This window comes from Pipistrellus hanaki (assembly GCF_964339955.1).
Source record: "Pipistrellus hanaki genome assembly, chromosome: 8".
NCBI lineage: Eukaryota > Metazoa > Chordata > Mammalia > Chiroptera > Vespertilionidae > Pipistrellus > Pipistrellus hanaki.
In genome coordinates this window covers 45303121-45324686 of record NC_140510.1, presented here as the reverse complement: position 1 = coordinate 45324686, position 21566 = coordinate 45303121, and the positions used below count along the sequence as shown (strand labels likewise).

The following is a 21566-nucleotide window of genomic DNA, read 5'->3' as shown; positions in this document are numbered from 1 at the left end:
AGCTTTCCCAGGAGTTGGGCTGGGCAGACCAGACTGCTGCCATCTGTGTTTGCTGCCTGACGATTAACAAGTGCTATAAATGAAAAGGTTCTGGCACATGAGAAACAGTTACCAAATGAAGAGGGAGAGCAGCCATAATGTCACACAGCACTGTAGCAAGTAGCAAGTTCCAGCCATAGTTGGTGAACAGGAAGTTTCTGGGTGACCGGAATTTGACATTCTGGTATGAATTACTTGTCTGTTTTCCACCTCCTCCGGCTACTCTTTGCCTTTTCTAATAATTTCTTTCTCTTTCAGGGCTCTTTGCCCTACCTGCTCAGAATCTGCAATTTTCTGCCTTAACCTGGTTTAACAAATTGGGGTTTTTTAAAAGTAACCTTTCTCTGGACTTCTTTGGCCATAGTGTGTTTGGGTCTTGAATCCAGCCACCCATGGCACCCTGTCTGGATCCCATTAACCGGGCTCTCCTAGATTCCATGCCGTCTTCCCTCCGTGTAAATGGGTGACCACCAGAAAATTTTGAAAACCTTTCTAGTGTTACTGTTAATATTGCCTATACCATCTTTTTTTTCTTCCCAAGCATGGATCCTCTACCCGTAAACATTATATAGAATTATATATTGTACTTAGTGATTTAAAAAATATTTTCATGTTTTCTGATTGTAAAAGTAGCTTGAGTTTACTTAAAGAAAAGTACATTCAAAATTTAAAAAGAAAATATAGAGCGTCGGCTTGGAGACTAAAGGGCCCCGGGTTCGATTCCGGTCAAGGGCATGTACCTTGGTTGCGGGCATATCCCCAGTAGGGGGTGTGCAAGAGGCAGCTGATCAATGACTCTCTCTCATTGATGTTTCAAACTCTCTATCTCTCTCCCTTCCACTCTGTACAAAAATCAATAAAATATATATATTTAAAAAAATAAATAAATAAAAATAAAAAGAAAATATAAGGGTCTCCTTGAACCTTTCAATGACAGATAACTATTATAAATTTTTCTAGACCGAGGAGGAAACCAAGATGGCGGCATAGGTAAACCCCTAAACTGCTGCCTCGCACAACAATTTCAAAACTTCAACTAAAAGCAAAACGTCTATCACCCAGAACCACGAAAGGTGGCTGAGTGGAAGTTCTACAACTAGAAGGAAAGAGAGAAGAGCATTGAGACGTGCACAAGCGCTGAAAATCTGAGGTACGGAGGTGTGTGAATTGGGCTGGTGGCAGGTGTCTGGGTGCACTGCTTCTTTCAACCGGAAGGAAGACAAGCTCCCAATTACTCTGATCTCTGGGGAGACGCTGGGGACCCAAACTCCTACAGGGAGAATCTGGATCGTCTGCCATCGGGTGGGAAAGTGAGGGTGGCAGGAATCATTGTTCATTGCGCTGGGGTGTGATACGTGGGGACTAAGAGAAGATGATTGGATTTTATATTTGCCTCTGCTAAGACTGTTACGATATGTTCTGGTTGATGTATTTGAAGAAAATGTAATCTCACACAGATGTATAAGAAGTTAGAAAGGGGAGGAGTGAGTAATTTAACAGTCTCTTCAGAAGAGTGTGAATATTTTCCTTTGACACTACACCGAATTCCAATATGGGATAGTTTCTTAAAGGTTAACTGCCATATAATATTTAAATCCATTGGTCTGTTACATTTAATTCATTGGTCTGTCTTGTACTTTGAATGGATCTTTTACCCATGCATGATTTTGTGATACCATATGTTGGTCACCTGGAAACTGTTGGTTCACTGAGTTATACAAGTCTTCCTAATATTGACACATATCATTATAGTATATAAAATATACCTTGCCCTGGCCGGTGTGGCTTAGTTGGTTGGGCATTGAACTGTGCACCGAAAAGGTACGGGTTTGATTCCAGTCAGGGTACATGCCCAGATTGCGGGCTCTATTCCCGGTGGCAGGCAGAGCATCATACTATATTGTAATGTCTGGAAGAGCAAGCTCTCCCCACCTCCTTAACCCTATCTTGACACAACCAGCATCATTCACTTCCTCTCCAGTATTTTCCTGGCACTTCCTGCATGTTTATTCTTCCAGATGAACTTTTAAATTATGTGTTCAAGTTCTCCAAAAACATTTTTTGAATTTTGATTGCAACAAGTTTAATTTTATGGATGATTTTGGCAAGAATGTACATTTTTACAAATATTTAATCTTCAACTTCGGAAACCCATGTACTGTCTTCCTCCTATTTATTAAAATTATCTTCTATGCGCTTCTGTAACTTTCTTTATATCAGTCCTGTACATTAATGCCACCTTAATGCTAGGTATTTCACATTTCTTGTTGCAGTCATAAAAGGGATCTTCCCCCTGTATATTTCCTATTTTTCCTATCCATATATTTAAGAAAATTTTAAATTAAAAAAACAAAAAACATCTAGCTCATATTTCCAGATAGTTTTGGCTTCTTAAAAAAAGGATACTATCATTTGTGGTAGTACAGTTTGTACTGTGTGAACTTGATTTATGAGGTTTGGCTGTTTAAGACTGTTTAAGGAAACAGAAAATACCAAAAGCTATATCTCAATGGATATGATATTTCCAAGCTGGTTATGTTGGGAATCTATACATTTATGGCAACAAGAACACTACTCTAAAGACAACAAAGGGTATATATCTTAATGCAAAGAATTTGCCACCACTGAGGATATTAAAAAGAATCAGTAAGCTTGCCATTAGGCCATTATCTGAAAATGGAATTTCAAGGATGTTTTACTATTATTAGAGTAAATAGTAATCTCTTAATGTGACTGATTTGAAGGCACTACACTTATTTTGATGTACAGGTCTAGTTTTTAGTTAAACAGCATTTTTTTTTATAGTTATTTCTTATATTATCAGGTGGCAAAGAGATGGCTGATAGGTATTATGGGTTTTTTGTTGTTGTTTTAAAAGAATCATTTAATCAGATTGTTTTTGTATTAAATAAGATTCAGGTTGCCCCAGGCAGTGCTTCAGCTATTTGGGAAAATGGAATTTGACAGTTTTCCAAAGCCATTTAAAATAAACAAATTTCTTTCATTCACATTATGGATTTAAAAAAATGTGTGGACTAGCCTGGTATATTAATCACCATTTGAAATGTTCCTCTAAAAATGTGGTTCTGAGCTTTTAACTACTGACTTACAAGTGATCTTAGAAATAAGAGTTTTATAGGTTGAAGATTATTAAGGTTTCTCTATATGCTATGTTCCTTAGAAGTTAGGAATATAACTAAAATTCTCTATTCTTAAGAAACTTGCTGCAGCATTATTATTCATGGGCTTTTAAAGAAATGATTCTTAATGTTTACATAAGAAAAAAACCTACAGAGAATTTTTGTAAGTTTATTTGAACCAAAACTGAAGACAGTTGCTTGGGAAGCAAGATCTCAAATGCTTAGGAGATGAACAGTTTTGCGGTTTCTTTTATGCATTTGAAATCAAGGAGAGAACATAAGGAAGATGACATGACGGTGGGAGAAAGCACGGCATGAACTGGCTGATAGGATAGTTAAAATTATATGCTCTCTTGAAGGTGATCACGCCTTCAAGGGGTATTGCTTCTGGTATTTCAAAGGCGTGCTAACTTAGATGCACAGGAACAATAGACAGCTTGCTTATAATTTTTTCAGTAAGAAGTTGTGGGCCTGGGGCATGACCACCCACTGTGACCTGTCCAGCTAGGAATTTATGATCAGTTCACCCTGTGAGGTTACTTTCCACAGAACCCCTTATCCACATTAAATGTATTAGTTTTTTTGTTTATATCATTTCTCAGAATAATGTTTATTATGTGTTGGGTAAAGAATACTTGTGTTCTTTTTTCCTTCGGGTGAGGAGCAGGCTCTAGATCAGACTCCTGTGGGGGATCTTTCAGGCCTGACCACAGACCATTACAAGGCTTTTCCTGGAAGGCCTCTGGGGAGAAGCCGCCCTCCCCACGAGGCCCCCGGGCAGCCATGTCCATGTGTGTACCTGCATTCTGATAGTGCATTCGTGCGTCAGGACCCACAAAATGGTGGTTTCTGCAGCCTGCACTTTCAGGAAACACCTGTCAGGAAAACCTCACAGACACCAATCACAGTCCTCCCACTCAACATTGGTTCACCTGACCCTAGAAAATAGGACTTGGTAGCTCTGTAAGGAATCCCTGTCCTCCCAACCAACCACGCCCTGTTTTCATACTGCCTCTTCTTCTTCTTCTTTTTTTTCTTTTTTCTTTTTTTTAAAATATATTTTACTGATTTTTCACAGAGAGGAAGGGAGAAGGATAGCGAGCTAGAAACATCGATAAGAGAGAAACGTCGACCAGCTGCCTCCTGCACAGCCCCCACCGGTTTGTGCCCGAAACCAATGTACATGCCCTTGACCCAAAACGAATCTGGGACCTTCCAGTCTGCAGGCCAACGCTCTATCCACTGAGCCAAACCGGTTCCGGCCATACTGCCTCTTCCAACGCTCCTTACAATCTTGCTCTTGCCCCCAATCCCTTGGGGAGACTGCTCCACTGCTTGTGAGGCACAGTGCTCCCAGGCAGGTGAAAATGGGGTTTCTATGGAAAATAACCTCACAGGGTGATCTAATAATAATTTCCTAACTGGGCCGGTCATGGTGGTGATCATGCCTCAGGCCTGTAACTTCTTTAGTGCAAGTTTGTAAGCCAAATCTGCCTATTGTTCCTATGCATCTAGGTTAATACACCTTTGAAATATCAGAATAGCCCTCTAAAGGGATATTAACCCTCAAGAGAGCACATAATCTTGCTAACTATCCTGTAATCCAATCCCAGCTATGGTTCACCCACCCGCCACCACCGTCACCACTGTTGCCACCCCACTGCTGCCCCGGAGTGTATGTCATCAGTTTGGCCCACAGAAACTCACAAAGTTCTCTACAGTTTGGACATTTCTTATGCCGACACCCCCAATCCCTGGATTGGTTTCCCTTGAATAAAGGACATCAGACTCGTTACTAAATTATTGTAGTTTGTCATTTGACAATTCCAAGCCCAGAAGACTACATTCAGAGGACTCCTTATTGGGGCCTTCTGTATAGACTCTTTCTCCATGTTGGTTCAGTGCCATTCTATTTTTAGCTCTTTCCCTTTCCCCACATCCATGACCGTCACAGGAGCCTGAGGAAGGGGTGGCTCCTGGGCAGTGCGACAGTTTCCCCCATCTGGGCTGCATCCCTTGATCCTTCCCTCATGCCATTCCATGGGGAGAAGCGGAACACTGATGAGCTCACGCCTCTTTTGCTCTCTTGCTTACACCGTTACTGTAAATAAAAGGCTCGATTGCTACTTTCACTTTGGCTTTGTGTCCTAATTGCTCAGCAGTGGGAAGTAGGAATGGTGTTTGTTCCTAATAATTTATTAATTTGTGTGTGTGTGTGTGTGTGTGTGTGTGTTTTCTATTAAGTTTTAAGGGGTGCCCTTTAAAGACGTTTCTGGAATTCACTGGATAATAATTTGACTTTACATTTGTGGAACCCTGTGTAGCTTATGATGTTCTGTGTGAGAACTTGTGACTTGAGATTTATCTCCATTTTTACAAATGAGCCTATAGGCTCAGGCAAAGTAAGTGGCTTTACCAAAAATCATGATTAGTAGTCCTGGCTGGTGTGGCTCAGTTGGATGAGCAATATCCCATGCACCAAAAGGTCACCAGTTTGATTCCCAGTCTGGGCACATGCTCATGTTGTGGGATCTATCCCCAGTAGGGGGCGTGCAAGAGAAGCCCATCAATGTTTCTCTCTCTTCCTCTCCTTCCTCCCTCTCTAAAAAGAAATCAATAAAAATATTATTTTAAAAAATCATGATTGGTAGATAGCTGAACAAGGATTTGAACTTGAGGCTTATTATTTTCTGAATATTATTATATTCAGTACTTGCTACTATATTATCCTGACTTCATTGGTAAATTAGTTTTTCATCTTTTTGAGAAGATGGAACTATTTAGACTGTTTAAACCAAGAAGGAGCCGAAACCGGTTTGGCTCAATGGATAGAGCGTCGGCCTGTGGACTGAAAGGACCTGGGTTCGATTCTGGTCAAGGGCACGCACCTTGGTTGTGGGCACATCCCCAATGGGGAGTGTGTAAGAGGCAGCTGGTTGATGTTTCTCTCTCATTGATGTTTCTAACTCTCTATCCCTCTCAATTCCTCTCTGTGTAAAATCAATAAAATATATTTAAAAAACAAACAAAACAAAAAAAAACAAGAAGGATAATGGGAGGTGTAATCCTGTAGTATTCATGAAGCTCCGTGTAGTACTCATGGAAATTTAAGAGCCAGACTAAGAACAGTAATATCAACTAAAGTTTATTGAACACTTACCGTGCACCCAGCATCATGCTACAAATATGCTACATAGATCACCTCTTGTAACTTTTGTGTTTTGAAATAATTTTATTAGCTACATTTTATTCAGGAAATTGAGATTAACAAAGTTAAGTATATATCAGAAGTTATATTGATAGCAAGTGACAAAGCCTGGATTTATAACTTAGTTCAAACCCTTCACCTCTTCACCTGAAATTGCTTTTCAAGGAGAATTGAGGTGATTCTGCCCTTCTTGAGATATTCCTGCTATTAAGGAGGAATAAAAGTAGAATGCTCTGGAGTGGAATCTTCTGATGCTGTATTTCTCAATGTTGAAAAATTTATAAATGCTCATTTAAAGAAAGAAAAATTTGCAGACCCCTGGGTTGACTTAAAATATTTTTAGTATATTACTATATAAGTCGAGGTATAAGTTTCTTTTGCATAGAGCTCTTATTCAATGACAAAATCAAAATAGCTAAGAGAGATATAACCACAAAGCCAGTAAAATTCAAATTAGCAGTATCATAATGTGACTGCTGGTGTTTCACCAAAATTCATTTGCAGCGCTCATTATAAACAATAAATTGACTGACCACTGCTACACAGGCTCTTTGGACTCCAGCCTATCCATACTATGCTGTGTGTCTTCTCAGTTCCCTCATCACTTTTCTCTGTTCAGAATACTGCAGAATCTTTAACAGTGTGCTGCAAAGTCAGATGCATCACTCATATTATATCTGTGCTGCTTGCTGCCAGAAAGATCATAAATGCAAACACAGGCATTGAAGTCAAGTAGCAGTTTACATTTGTTCCTATTGATTTTCTTAGATTATTATTATTATTATTATTACTATTATTATTACTACAGGCCCGGTGCACGAATTTGTGCACCAGTGGGGTCCCTCAGCCTGGCCTCCGGGATGGGGTCAAAACCGGTTCTCCTACATCCTCTGAGGGGTCCTGGATTTTGAGAGGGTGCAGGCCAGGCTGAGGAACCCCATCGGTGCACAATTGGGGCAGAGAAGGACTGTGGGAGGGCTCCAGGGCATGTTCAGCGCAGCTTCTCAGTCCTGATCAGCTGAACCTCAGCAGCAAGCTAACCTACTGGTCAGAGCATCTGCCCCCTGGTGGTTAATGCATATCATTGTGAGCAGTTGAGCAGCCTTAGCATATCATTAGCATATTAGACTTTGAATGATTGAACACATGACTGGGCACTTAACATATTAGGCTTTTATTATATAGGATTATAAAACCACAGTTTAAAAATTAGGTATGGGTCCTGCGCTGGGGCTCAATTATTGTAGTTGGAGCTTTGTCCTGTACACCAAAAGATATCAGGTTTGACTCCTGCTCAGGCACATACCTAGGTTGTGGGTTTGATCCCCAATCAGGGCACATATGGGTGGTGGCCGATCATTGTTTCTCACATTGATGTTTCTCTCTCCCTCTTTTTCACCCCCTTCCTTCTCTCCTTCCCTCTCCCTTTCATTCTCTAAATTCAACAAACATAACCTCATGTAAAAAAAATTTTTTTAATTTGTCATGGGGCCTTAGTTTGACAAACCCTGAGTCCAGTAGGAGATTGTTCCTGAAGAATAAGGGTTGGAGATCTATTATAATGACCTTCATATTAAAATGAGATGTTGGATAAGAGTCCACATTTTAGCCTTTGTTCAAAATGTTTCTCTTTCATAGGTGTTTATGGCCTTGTGGTTCTTTCTAACCACACTGCGAGAGCCTTTCATTCAAAGAGGCTCATTTCCTTCTCATTGCTAGTGTTACTGTTTTTGTTACTAGGTGATATGGGTTAAGAAACTCAAAAGGCCTTCACCACATTATTGTCGGTGTCCATGGGTTATGCATATATACATACATGCATATATGGTTGATCTTTTCTTACTCTCCCCACCCAACCCTCCCTTCCCTCTGAGATTCAACAGTCTGTTCCCTGCTTCTACATCTGTGGATCTATTTTGTTCATCAGTTTATTTTGTTCATTATATTCCACAAATGAGTGAGCCAATGTGATATTGTACTTGTCTTTCTCTGACTGGCTTATTTTGCTTAGAATAATACTCTCCAGATCCCTCCATGTTGTCTCAAAGGATAAGTGATTGTTTTGTTTTATTGTTTTGAACACTTTCCTACTTTCTGGCACTAAAAGATGCTACAAATTTATCTTATATTCCCTCACCCAGTCCTACAATTAGCCATTTCTCCAAAGTGCCCTGGTTCCCTTTATTAGTGAATGATACTAGGAAATAAGTTCCGGGTGCTCAGTGTGTGTTTTTTGTAGTGGGTTGTGGTTGTTTCTAGGCCCTCTCAGCTGGCAGAGTAAAGGATAAGAAACTTGGTTCCCACTGTTTGCTCACTATTTCTGAGTTGTTCAGTTCCAGTATATCTATATACTAGTTTCAGAGTTCTCAACCTTTTATCAACTGGAGTACAGTGCTAATTATAGACTCTATTCATTTCCAAAGTTATTAGCATATTTTTCCAAATTATTTTTTATTCTCTGACTATAACGTGCACTTTCATACTTCTTTGTCTTTATTTGTACTAATCCCTCTGCCTGAGATGCTCTGGCTTTCACCCTCCTCCTCTTGGAATATCCCCACTTGTTCTTTTAGACCCAACACAATGTTGTCCCCACTGGGAAGCTTTTCCTAGCCATTATCAATAGACTTATTCATTCCTTTGTGCTCTAGTAGAACCTTATACCTACCTCTGCTATACATGTAGCAGACTCTTTGTTTTCATCTCAACTTCTTCACTTGATGTTAAGGTTCTTGAAGGCAGGAACCAAACGGATTTGCCCCTGGATTCCCAGGACTTAACAGTAATGGTTATTATTTGTTAGAATCCCCTTGAATGAAAATAACAGAAAACCTGGTTGTGGATAAAATTTGGAATTTCTTTTTCTCATCTAGCAAGAAGTCCAGGGGAAGGTGGTACCATCAAGGACCAGGCCCCATTCCTCCTCTGTACTCAGCATCACATCTAAGTTCAGGAAGGAGGCAGGTGTGTCCGTGACAGCAAGCTATCTTCTGACCCCTTTCCCTTTTTAAACAAAAGCTTTAGCCAGAACATAATCACATGTCTCCTCCAGCTGCAGAGTAGCCGAGAGGTGAGTCTTTAGGAAGACTGATCTTTTGAATAAGAACAAAATGCCAGATGACTGACAGAAGGCCAGGCCAAAAAAGACTGTTCAAGACAAGAGAAGAAAAGAGGTGACCCCAAAGGGAGCAGCATCTGACTATTATAGGTAAAAAGTACAGGTGCATCTAATATACTCTGGCCTCCTACTCGTAATCCTGTAGAAATTCTATATGGTTTCTGAAACTTTCAGCTTGCCTGTTCTCATGTTGAAATTATGCCATTCCCATGAATTTTATTTTTAAAATTCTCTGGCCCTTTCTCTGTGTCGAATAAAAAAAACAGAAGTTCCATCTTACTGATTACACACAAAGTATGAATGCAACTTAATTTCCTTCATCAGCCCATCAAATCTAATGAATGCCTCCAGAAGTTACTGTAAAGCACTCACAAATGTGAAAAGAGATGAATGAGTTACAACAGATTTCATTCTGGTCCAGCATACTGTTTTTTAGAGACAACTTCCAGAGTAATTAGAATAGTATACCCTTCAGGTATTTTGGATTGAGGCAGGCTTGAGATGGGTTACATGAAACCCTTAAAGAAATAACTTGTGAGCTGAAACTGGTTTGGCTCAGTGGATAGAGCGTTGGCCTGCAGACTGAGGGGTCCCAGGTTCGATTCCGGTCAAGGGCATGTACCTTGGTTGCGAGCACATCCCCAGTGGGGGGGCGGTGCAAGAGGCAGATCGATGTTTCTCTCTCATCGATGTTTCTAGCTTTCTATCCCTCTCTCTTCCTCTCTATAAAAACTCAATAATATATGATATGTGTGTGTGTGTGTGTGTGTGTGTGTGTGTGTATATATATATATATATATATATATATATATATATATATAACTTGTGATTTCCAGTAGCCTTTCTTTTTTGTGAGTGAGTGCAGGGGATGGCCGCCTTTAAGGGTGGTCATGGAGAGCAAAACACTGAGCATGAGTTTCCCATTTTGAAGCTGCAGTGACTGACATCAAAGTGCTCTGTAAATACTTGCTGTAATTGTTATTGTTCTGTTGTTGTTAATAACCTTATTTATACCAAGAAATTATAACCATCCAAAGAAAGATGAAAACAAGCTGTACAAGTTGCCCGGACTGTTTACCTCACAGATGGCTACCCTTGGAGCTCACTGACATTTAGAGGGGGAATTGAAGCTTGGACTTTCACCACAAAGCATTTGATACTCAAGTGTTTCTTACCTGTTGGCGTTCACTCTCCAACACAGTACAACAATAGCACTTTAATTTGCTCTCATTAATGCTAGCCTCTCAGGTAATGTCAGTGCAGCTTTATCAAGAAGATACTGTTCCTCTGAATGAGAACTTGTACCAGCTTCCCCGCTGAAAAAAGCTAAACAATTACAAAGGTAAAAACATGAATGTCTCACTAATTTGTTTAGTTGAAAAATGCTCAGAACTTGGGAAATATAGAAGAGGAGTTAACTTTTAAACGGAGGGCAGGCATTTAGTGTATATTTTACAGCAGTTTTCCCCACGAGATTTTCACGAGTGAGACAACTGGGAATCCTTACAAATAGTTTTTGCTCAGAGCCAACCAAGTGCTCCAAGGATAATGCAAACAACCAGCAGTACTGTGTGCTCTAGTTCTTTGGTGCTGTGCTAATAGTATTGAGATGTGAGAATGCAATCTTAGGATCAAGCTTAGTAGCAAGGGAAACATGTCCGTCTTTGCCGCCACTCCTCAGCTGAGTGAGAGTAGCCCAGTTGAAAAGAACTGGGTGGCCGAAGCCGGTTTGGCTCAGTGGTAGAGCTTTGGTCTGCGGACTGAAAGGTCCCAGGTTCGATTCCGGTTAAAGGCATGTACATTGGTTGCGGGCACATCCCTGGTGGGGGGTGTGCAAGGGGCAGCTGGTCGATGTTTCTCTCTCATCGACGTTTCTAGCTCTCTATTGCTCTCCCTTCCTCTCTGTAAAAAATCAATAAAAATATATTTTTAAAAAAAAGAAGAAGAAAAAAAGAAAAGAACTGGGTGTTAAAAATGTTACATTATTTATGTGAGGCGAGGGTGCTTTGCTTGTACCTTGAAATGTGAGGACTGGAAAGAATAACTGCTTCTCCTAAATCTGGGGACTAGTGTCTCCCAGGGGCATTACTTGCTATTTGATTAAGGCCCAAGAGAAGAAACAGAATTGAGAGAGATGAAGGGAGAGAAGGAATTCTGGCCTCCTTAAGTCAGTTACAATAAATTAGCAACCCAGAGCTGACTGGAGAATCAGTACTATGATCCTTCTTGCATGTATAGGGTACAAAAGTGGAACACAAATGGGTGAATTGTACGTATGTGAATAATAAAAATGTTCACACACAAAAAAAGTCAAGTCAGAGTATGGGATCTCCAGTTAGACTGCTTGGGTCCAAATCGAAGCCCCATCAATTATTGAATGGGTGACTTTACCATATTACTTCATCCCATATGGAGGTTTCTTCTGTAATCCTATCTAATAAAAGAGTAATATGTAAATTAACCATCACTCCGTTACAACCATCACTCCAATCCACACCCAAAAGCCAATCAGCGAATATGCAAATAAACCCAACCAAGATGGCTACTGCCACAGAGAGCAAGATAGAGGCCTGGGTTTCCTTGGCAATGGAGGAAGCCAAGCTTTCTGTCTGCCTTTGCTGGCCTAGGCCTCCACTCAACGCTTCAAAGTTTCAATGATAGAAGATACATAAATCCAAACAGAAATGGTGGCAGCCACGGAGCTGGAAAGAGCAGGAGGTTAGGGTTGCCCCAGCAATGGAGGAAGCCAAGCTTTCCGCACACCCTGGCCGGCCCAGGCCTCTGCTTAAGACTACAAAGTTTCAATTATAGAAGATACATAAGTCCCAACAGAAATGGCTGCCGCCACAGGAGCAAGAAGGAGGCTTGGCTCCGCTCCAGGCTACAAAGTTTCAATTGTAGAAGATAAATAAGCCCTAGATACCAGGGCCCCCACTTGGGTTGCCAGGGAAAGCGTGGCTGGCTTGCAAACCACCACAGGCCCCTCTCCCAGGCCACCCCACTCCCCAAGGGAATCCCCGCCCTGATCCGGGACACCCTTCTGGGCAAACCAGCTGGCCCCCAACCATGCATCAGGCCTCTGTCCTATCTAATAAGAGTAATATGTAGATTGACCATCATTCCAACACACCAGATGGCTGCCCCCATGTAGTAAAAGATCCTGACCCCATGTGGACACAAGATGGCCAGCAGGGGTGGAAGTTGTGGGCAACCAGGCCTGAAGGGAAGGGCAGTTGTGGGCAATCAAGCCTGCAGGGGAGGTCAGTTAGGGGTGACCTGGCCAGCAGAGGAGGGAAGTTGTGGGCAACCAGACCTGAAGGGAAGGGCAGTTGGGAGGGACCCAGGCCTGCAGGGGAGAGCAGTTGAGGTGGACCAGGCCTTCAGGGGAGGACAGTTAGGGCAAACAGGCTGGCAGGAGAGCAGATAGGCATCAATCAGGCTGGCAGGGGAGTGGTTAGGAGTGATCAGGCTGGCAGGCAGAAGGAGCTAGGGGCAATCAGGAAGGCAGGCAGGCGAGCAGTTGGGAGCCAGCAGTCTTGTGGGATTGGGCTTAAATGGGCAATCGGACATCCCTCAAGGGGTCCCAGATTGGACAGGATGCAGGCTGGGCTGAGGGACACCCCCACCCCCCGTGCATGAATTTCATGCACCGGGCCTCTAGTATGAGTATAAAAATAGTGCCTCTTGATAGGGAAATAGGGGTCAAATAAGATAATACATGCAAAGTGCTTAGACTAGGGCCTTAAATGTGGCAAACATTTTAAAAAATTCTGATTTCCATGAAAAATAAATTGGAATTAGTGCTTTGTTTTCTCAAAGATATTTTCCAATTTGCAAAATATATTATGAAGTATTTTCTTTAACTAAAATTATCCTTTTTATTTAAACAGTACTTAAAACTGTTATTCTACATAAATAGGATTTGCAGTTATTTAAGAAATACTTTCATGTTTGTAACATGAAATACCCTTGTACATATATTTTACCTATAGTGGTAGAGTTTGTTGTAGTTAGTAGGCAGATGTGTGAGTCATCGTGAAAAGGGCTCCATTTTAGTGGGAAGCAAAACATCCAGCCCTAATCTGGAGCTAGAGCAGAGATCTCTTCTCCACAAATTGTCCTTCAGTACCGAGGGCTGTTCTTTTGCTACCAGCACAATGTGGTGATAGTGGGGGGCCCAGCAAACTGCTAAGTATTAAAGCCATCTTCTCCTTGGCGTGTCATACTATATCAAGACTCTTTGTTTTATCCTTGCATTCTAAAATAGGCACTCTTACCTAGCTGGAAGTGTGTCAGCTCTTCATGGCATACCTGTGTATACTTGATAGCATCATAAATGCTGTTTATACAGTGAAATTCTGTTGCTCCAGTACTCCTAAGAGCTGCAGTTCTTTTCTGGATCTGTTCCTTAGTGATTGCTTTTGCCAACTGACTATTCACGACTGGGTCTTGGCATTGAGATCTCAGAGAGCCATGGCTCTACAGTCAGCAAGAGGAAGGAAGTCGAAACCTATAGGCAAAGTAAGTAAAAAAAAAAAAAAAAAAAAAAAATACCACTTGAGTATATGGACAGAATTTGATATGGCAGAATTAGTTTAAACTAAGTTAGATGAAGAATCAGGACCCCAAACCTTTTCAGTGGCTTTCAACTGTAAATAAAAACCCAAACACCTAACAAGGATTTGTGGAGATCCTTCTTGCCTTCGTACGTCTCTGCTCTGAACTAAAGTAATTGGCTGACTCCCACTGGGAATAGAGCCCGTAACCTGGGCCTACCCTGACCCAGCATCAAGCCATGACCTCCTGGTTCAAGGGTTGATGCTCAACCACTGAGCCACACCAGCTGAGCTGCCTTTTTAAGATTTAAGCTGAGATCATTGATTTGAGATGTTTCTTTCTTTCTAATAAATATTCCTCTAAACATGGCTTTGGTAACATTGCATCCCATTAGATTTCTTTATTATTCAATTAACATATTTTCTAGTTTGCCTTAACATTTACTAACTCATATAAATCTTTGACCCATAGGTTATTTAGAAGTGTGTTGCTTAATTTCTAAATAGTTAGGAATTTTTCTAGATATTATTATGTTTGGATAGAAAAGGAAAAATCAACTATTTGCTTCTGTAAGAGAAGCATTTTAAATAAAAACATATAAATACATTTTTTATAAGATATGCCATAAACAATGCATAAGACAGTTGGTGGGGTTATATTAGTATTAGACAAAGTATTAGACAAAGTATAAATATATTTCCTTATCTCTAATAGTAACTTACTATTAGAGATAAGGAAATATATTTATTAATAAGTCAATTCATCAAAAATATTACCATTTAGTATTATGATCAAAAAGCATACTCCATATGATTTTAATACTTTGGAATTTATTGAGACTTGTTTTATAGCCTGGGATATATGGTCTTTTTTTAGGGTCTACCTTGGCATTTTAAATGTTCCATGTTCACTGGAAAAGAATGTGTATTCTGTTGTTATTAGATATTGTTCTTTCTGTGTCATTTAAATTAAGCTGATAATCCTCAATCTTTTCTATCTTTATTGATTTTTTGATCGTTTGTTTCATAGTGTTCTATTTATTGCTGAGAGAGGGTTATTAAAATCTCCAGGTATTATTGTGAATTTGTTAATTTCATCTTTTAAAAAATTGTGTTCATTTTTGCTTCCTGTATTTTAAAGCTTTGTTATTATATACATGCACATTTAGGATTGTTATCTCGATAAATTGGCTCATCATTATTAAATGTCCCATTTTAGCTCTGAAATAGTCTTTTTTAAAAGCCTACTTTGTCTATTAATATAGCTCCACCAGTACTTCTCATGCAGTATTTGCATGTACCTCTTTTTAATATTGTAATATATTTGTATTTTTATATTTAAAGTGTTTCTCTTATAGACAGTATATAGTGGGTTCTTGCTTTTTTTTGTATAAATTGACAATCCATGTATTTTCATTAGAGTTCATTTATATTGAATGTAAGATATGGTTGGGTTTATATATGCCTCCTTGGTCTTTGATTACTAATTGTCCCATCTGTGTTTATTTCCTCTGTTCTTCCTTTTTTCCAGTGAATGGAATAATTTTAGCTGTACTTCTTTGTGTTATTTTATTTTTTGAAGAGGTGGTATTTTTTTTTGTTTGTTTTTTAAATATATTTTATGGATTTTTTACAGAGAGGAAGGAAGAGAGATAGAGAGCTAGAAACGTCGATGAGAGAGAAACATCGACCAGCTGCCTTTTGCACACCCCCCACCGGGGATGTGCCCACAACTAATATACATGTCCTTGACCAGAATTGAACCTGGGACCCTTCAGTCCGCAGACCGACGCTCTACCACTGAGCCAAACCGGCTTCGGCTTCTTTGTGTTATTTTAAATAAAAATACTACTTACCCATACAGCTTCATTTTGCAAATAATACCTTAGTTAATCCTGTACCCAAATTAGGATATACCAAAAGAGTTAAAAGTGGGTACATAAAAAGAGTGGGACGCTCTGGTAGCAGAAACCAATTGTCTCCACTGGGATTCTGGCTCACCCTGCTCTTCCCCCTTCTCCCCCACATCGCAAAGTAGAATCATGGCCTAGTAAACATTAAGCTATCAAGATAGTCATAACATGAAGCACATATTTCTCTACCACTACAGTCAATGTAACTGGATAGCTGCCTGTACACTGTCACACTCTTCTGTCACTTCCTTCTTCCACACTGTAAGGATCTTAGTAATTTTTATTAATAAAAATATAAAGAGCTAAGCTGTGACTGTTGCAGATAATAAAAATAAAGATGCTTATATAGTTAATTAGAAAAACTGCTGCCTAAGCAGGACAAATTGCCTCATACTTAGGACCTGGCCACACTGTATACTCTCTGACATTTTCCTGAATTGCCTAATATCCAATCTGCTTATGACTTTTTGTCTCCCAACTGTGTATAGAGGTTCTTGGTCATTTATAGTGGGAGAAGCTCATATATTATTTTTTCTCTCTTTTCCTCTTCTATATGTAGACATAGATAAGTATCACATGATTATTTGAAAGACTGAAATTTTATTTTGATTTGGGTGGAAATACGTTTACATCTTTTACACTTTTGAGCATGAATTGCCTCTCTCGGTGTAATCAGTTTCTACTTTGCAGCATAGAGATTTTATGAGTAGTATTCAGTGCAGAAAGAGAGCTCTAAAAATAATCGTGCAAGTAGGGTTTGTTAGTCTTACGTGGCACACTGGCAGGAGAAAAGAACAAAGGCATATCAGAGGAAAGGGAGTGGTAGGCAGAGCATTTGCCTGGATTGCTTCAGCCAAGCAAGGAGCTTGCATTTAGTGGAGAAGGAAAAGCAAACAAAAAACAGGAGATCGGCACTAGCTATTGAATGTTTTATTTTTCATCATTGTTAGTCACATATGAATAGAACCATTACAGTCTTTTTGGTGTGTGTAACTAAGCTTTTTTTTTTTTAATGGAAAATTTTGAATTTTATGTTCGAAAACACAATGAGATGTTTTTGACACTCTGCAGTTCATTTTGAAATTCACGTCTTAAAACCCATTGACTTTCAATAAGGTGGTAAAGGCTGTACAATACATGTCATTTTTATGCCTAATAGCACCTTGGATAGTCTCTAGTGCATGTTATGTACACACACCTTACAGCATCTGTTTCTACCTGACAGCTTACAGCATTAGGCTGAATGTCGTGGTGCACAACTGAATGGGAGTGAAATGTCGAGCTGTATTACAATGGATTCTTACTAGAAAAAGTAAGATCTTTAGAGCTTCTTTTTTAGACTTTTCCATAAACGTTTTAAACTGACATATTTGCCAATACATAATTAAGATGACATACTAATTAAATGTTTAGATTGTTCTTCCAGAAATGGGGATGGATTTGGCTAGGCAACTGATGCGCTAGAATTAAAACATGTGTTTTGTACAGGGAAACCTATTTTGCAAATGTATTGACTATTCTTTTTTTTTTTTTTTTTTTTTAAAAAAAAAAAAAATATATATATATATATATATATATATATATATATATATATATATATTGATTTCAGAATGGAAAAGAGAGCAAGAGAGAGAAACATCAGTGATGAGAGAGAATCATTGACTGGCTGCCTCCTACACGCCCCACACTAGGGATCAAGCCCACAATCCCCGGCATATGCCCTGACCAGGAATCGAACCATGGTCTCCTGGTTCATAGGTTGAAGCTCAACACTAAGCAACTCCAGACTTGACTATTCTTAAAAGCATATGTAGCCGAAACCGGTTTGGCTTAATGGATAGAGCATCGGTCTGTAGACTGAAAAGTCTCAGGTTCGATTCCGGTCAAGGGCATGTACATTGGTTGCAGGCACATCCCCTGTAGGGTGTGTGCAGAAGGCAGCTGGTCGATGCTTCTCTCTCATCGATGTTTCTACCTCTCTATCCCTCTCCCTTCCTCTCTGTAAAAAATCAATAAAAATATGTATTTTTTAAAAAGTTTATGTATACAGGGTCGTTAGAGTTAAGAATGGCTGGGATCATATCTTAATACAATATGTCCTTATTTATTTGACTAATTTTCATATTATTTAAATCAGCCCAGGGAATGAGATAATAGGTTTGTTTTCTTATTCTACTACTATAGTTCTTGGGATTTTGGTATAGTGGTCACAAAATTTCTAGAAAAATGTTTTCCTGGACACAAGAATAATGAAATCACTTAAAACTTTTTAATACACAAAATCCAGATTCTTAGTTTACGTGCTTTGGCCACATGCTAAAAATTAAGTAAGCAAATGCCAAACAAGGCAAAGTTTGTCAAGGCTGTGATTTATAAAGATTGTCAGCCAATGTCGAACACTGAATACTCTTTTCCCTTCTCAGCCTGAAAATACTTAAGAAGAAAAACTATCATGCCCATCTTTCGTTTAAAGTTATTCAGTTTGCCCAGCCAGTGTGGCTTAGTGGTTGAGCATCAACCTATGAACCAGGACGTCATGGTTTGATTCTCAGTCAGGGCATATACCTGAGTTGCAGGCTTGATCCCCAAGTAGGGGGCCCGCAGGAGGCAGCTGATCAATTATTCTTATCATTGATGTTTCTATCTTTCTCTCCTCTCTTCCTCTCTGAAATCAATAAAAATGTATTAGTTATTAGTTTGCATGTCCTTTCACAGGTTGTAAACCTTTTGGACCAATTTTTGGGTATTAGATAAACAGCACACTGTTCAATTCATATTGACTGATTAATTGTTTGTAATTTTTTAGGTTCTAATTAGGATGAATGGGATTTGGAGAAATTGGATTTCCTATCTAAGGATAAGAAATGTGCCACAGAGATACCAAAGTGGTTATCACCCAGCAGTCCCTCTGGGATCAAGGATTCTAACTGACCCAGCCAAAGTTTTTGAGCACAACATGTGGTGAGTTATCTTCTTTGGTCTGATATTATGTGTGTATATTAAACATCAACAGTGGTAGTATTTTCATTTAGTGCCAAGAAAGGATTTTTAATGCTGATCATTTAAGTGGTTGAGGCTCACTGATCCTAATTTAAGAGTTGCCAGTTCTAATTTCTTCGCAAATGGAATTAGAAAAGTGAAACTTCACAGTGCTTTCCTCAGCTTTGGGGTTCCTGCAGGCCCTCCCTGCTCACCCTGATCCTGATTTGCTAGAGTTATCACTCCAGGCCTCTTTTCTAGGTAGAAACTTCCTCCTGCCCCACAGGCCCTTGTCAGTCAGCAAATGTATATTCAGTACTTGCTGCTTACTGAACACCTAGATTCTTCAAACTACGGCCCCAAATGTATATTCAGTACTTGCTGCTTACTGAACACCTATATTCTTCAAACTACGGCCCGCGGGCCACATGCGGCCCGCAGAGGAGTCTGATCCGGCCCGCCAGGTTTTTTGGGCAGTGAGCGCAGCCGAGGTATTACAGTAGGAATTAGTAGTTCATATAGTCCGGCCCTCCAGCTCTCTGAGGGACCGTGATCTGGCCCCCACTTTAAAAAGTTTGAGGACCCCTGACCTAGAAGAACACACTGGTATGACCCTAGTCCATGCTTTCAGGAAATCTACCCTCTATTTGGAAAGAGATGTTTATAGAAAATTTTTATAATTAGCAATACAAGGCAGCAAATTGTAAGGGATCAGCATGTTTCTTACAAGGCCTGTTGGTATATGCCTTGTAAGAACAACTCAATAATACAAAATCACTTTTCTTTTAGCATAGTCTGAAGGTTTCTTTTTTTTCTTTTTTAATTTCAGCTTTATTGAAATATAATTGACATATAAAGGAAGATTTATTTAAGTGGGGAAACAGATTAGAAGTATTTATTCGGTCTCCAGTACCTACTATAGGTGTTTTTGAATAGGCTTCGGGAGCAGAACATTCTGGGGGAAATGTCATGAACACAGGCTCTGCCACTGGGAAGAGGGAAAGGGGCCAGGACTAAAGATGTGAAGTTGCATGATATCTGCAGACAAAATTACTTTCTGACTACCTTCGGAGAACAAAGTATCTAGGGCTAGGAAAGTGATTTGTGGATTTTTTAAATTGTTATTGCAGCAATATAAATTTTTAAAGGAAGTAGGTTGAGGAGAAACAACAAGATGGTGGTGTAGGTAAATACAGTACTCACATCCTCCCACAACCACATCAAAATTACAACTAAAACACAGAACAACCATCATTCAGAACCGCCTAAAATATGTCTATATAGAAAACCTACAACTAGAGAATTAAAGAAGAAAGGACATTGAGACTTGTCGGAGGGGCTAAATGGGCTGGTCTGACACCCATGTGTGGTGTTTTTAAGTGAGAGGGATATTTTGGCTGAGGAGGCCTCCCATGAAGAGCAAGTGGTCCCAGCCCCACACCAGACCCCCAGCCCAGGCCTCCAGAGCTGGGAAGAGAAGTCCCCATAACTTCAGGCTATAAAACCAGTGGGGATTGTGGCTGAGTAACACAGAGGCTGCTGGAGTCTCAGGCAATTCCTCTTTAAGGGCCGGCACACGGACTTATTCAGACTCACTCCCTTGTAGCTCCAGCACTGGAACAGCAGTTTAAAAGGATTGAGAGCCATACAGGAAGGAACTAAATTGTCTATCATCGGGGCAGGAATTGCAAGGGGCGCGGGTGCAGCTGTCTCCTAGACAAACGTGCTGGCAGAGGTCATTGTTCCTCTGCTAAGATCTCCCCACACACAGAGCTCACTGACAGGCATCATAGCTGAGTCTTAATCTGTTTTCCCAGCCCTGAGATCTCACCCCATCCAATTTGGAGCCTCACCCAAGCTGTTTGCAGTGGCTTTTCCATATGAATGGCCTGTCCTGGCTCAAGCTTCAGACTTTCCTAAAATTTCTCAAATAGCAGCTGGACTCAGGGTGCCCATACCTCTTGATACCCCCGGCTCAGGACTAGCAGCATCTTGGCAAGGTTCACAGCTTTGCCCCTCCTAGGTACCTACAAGCCCAACACAAGTAGCAGCCATCTGCAGATCATTCTATAGCTCCAGGCAGGGCACAGACAGTGGCTGAATTTGCACCTTTCAAGAGGCCCCAGAACCAGTGCTGGTGGACAACTTCAGGTCATGCCAGATTACAACTTTATCATATCCACGAGTGACACACTCAAGGGTGGTATCAGTGAGCACCAAAACCCCAGCTCTTCTACTATAGTCACAACTGGTCCTCACAGCCAATTCCTCCTAGTGATACCAACAGCAATAAAGCCTCAACTACACCAGGTCATTGCACACAGCCCACATAGGAGCCACACCTAGAATACCCAGCTCAGGTGACTGGGGAGGCTGAGCAACTAGGCCCTACAGGACACCTAGTACACAAGGCCACTCTACCAATTCCAAGAGACATAGTAGCTCTACCTAATACACAGAAACAAACACAGGGATGCAGCCAAAATGCAGAGACAAAGAAACATGTCACAAATGAAAGAACAGGAGAAATTTCTAGAGGAAAAAAAACTAAATGAAATGGACACAAGCAAACTACTGGATATGGAGTTAAAAACAATGGTTATAAGGAGGCTC

At 40.3% G+C, this 21566-nt stretch overlaps 1 protein-coding gene across 4 annotated transcripts in view; it reads left to right on the top strand.

Annotated features, from left to right (window-relative positions):
• The window catches only part of METTL8 (methyltransferase 8, tRNA N3-cytidine), an 88298-nt gene that overhangs the window by 10217 nt on the left and 56515 nt on the right, over positions 1-21566 (top strand). For 2 of the 4 annotated variants that reach the window (XM_084892342.1, XM_084892339.1), the window contains exons 2-3: positions 1000-1189; positions 18781-18935. In XM_084892342.1, the coding sequence (XP_084748468.1) occupies positions 18793-18935 (143 nt within the window). In that variant the 5' untranslated portion in view covers positions 1000-1189; positions 18781-18792. Of the gene's footprint in view, positions 1-999; positions 1190-17199; positions 17287-18780; positions 18936-21566 lie in introns of all 4 variants that reach the window. The other 2 variants (XM_084892340.1, XM_084892341.1) reach the window with 2 other exon arrangements.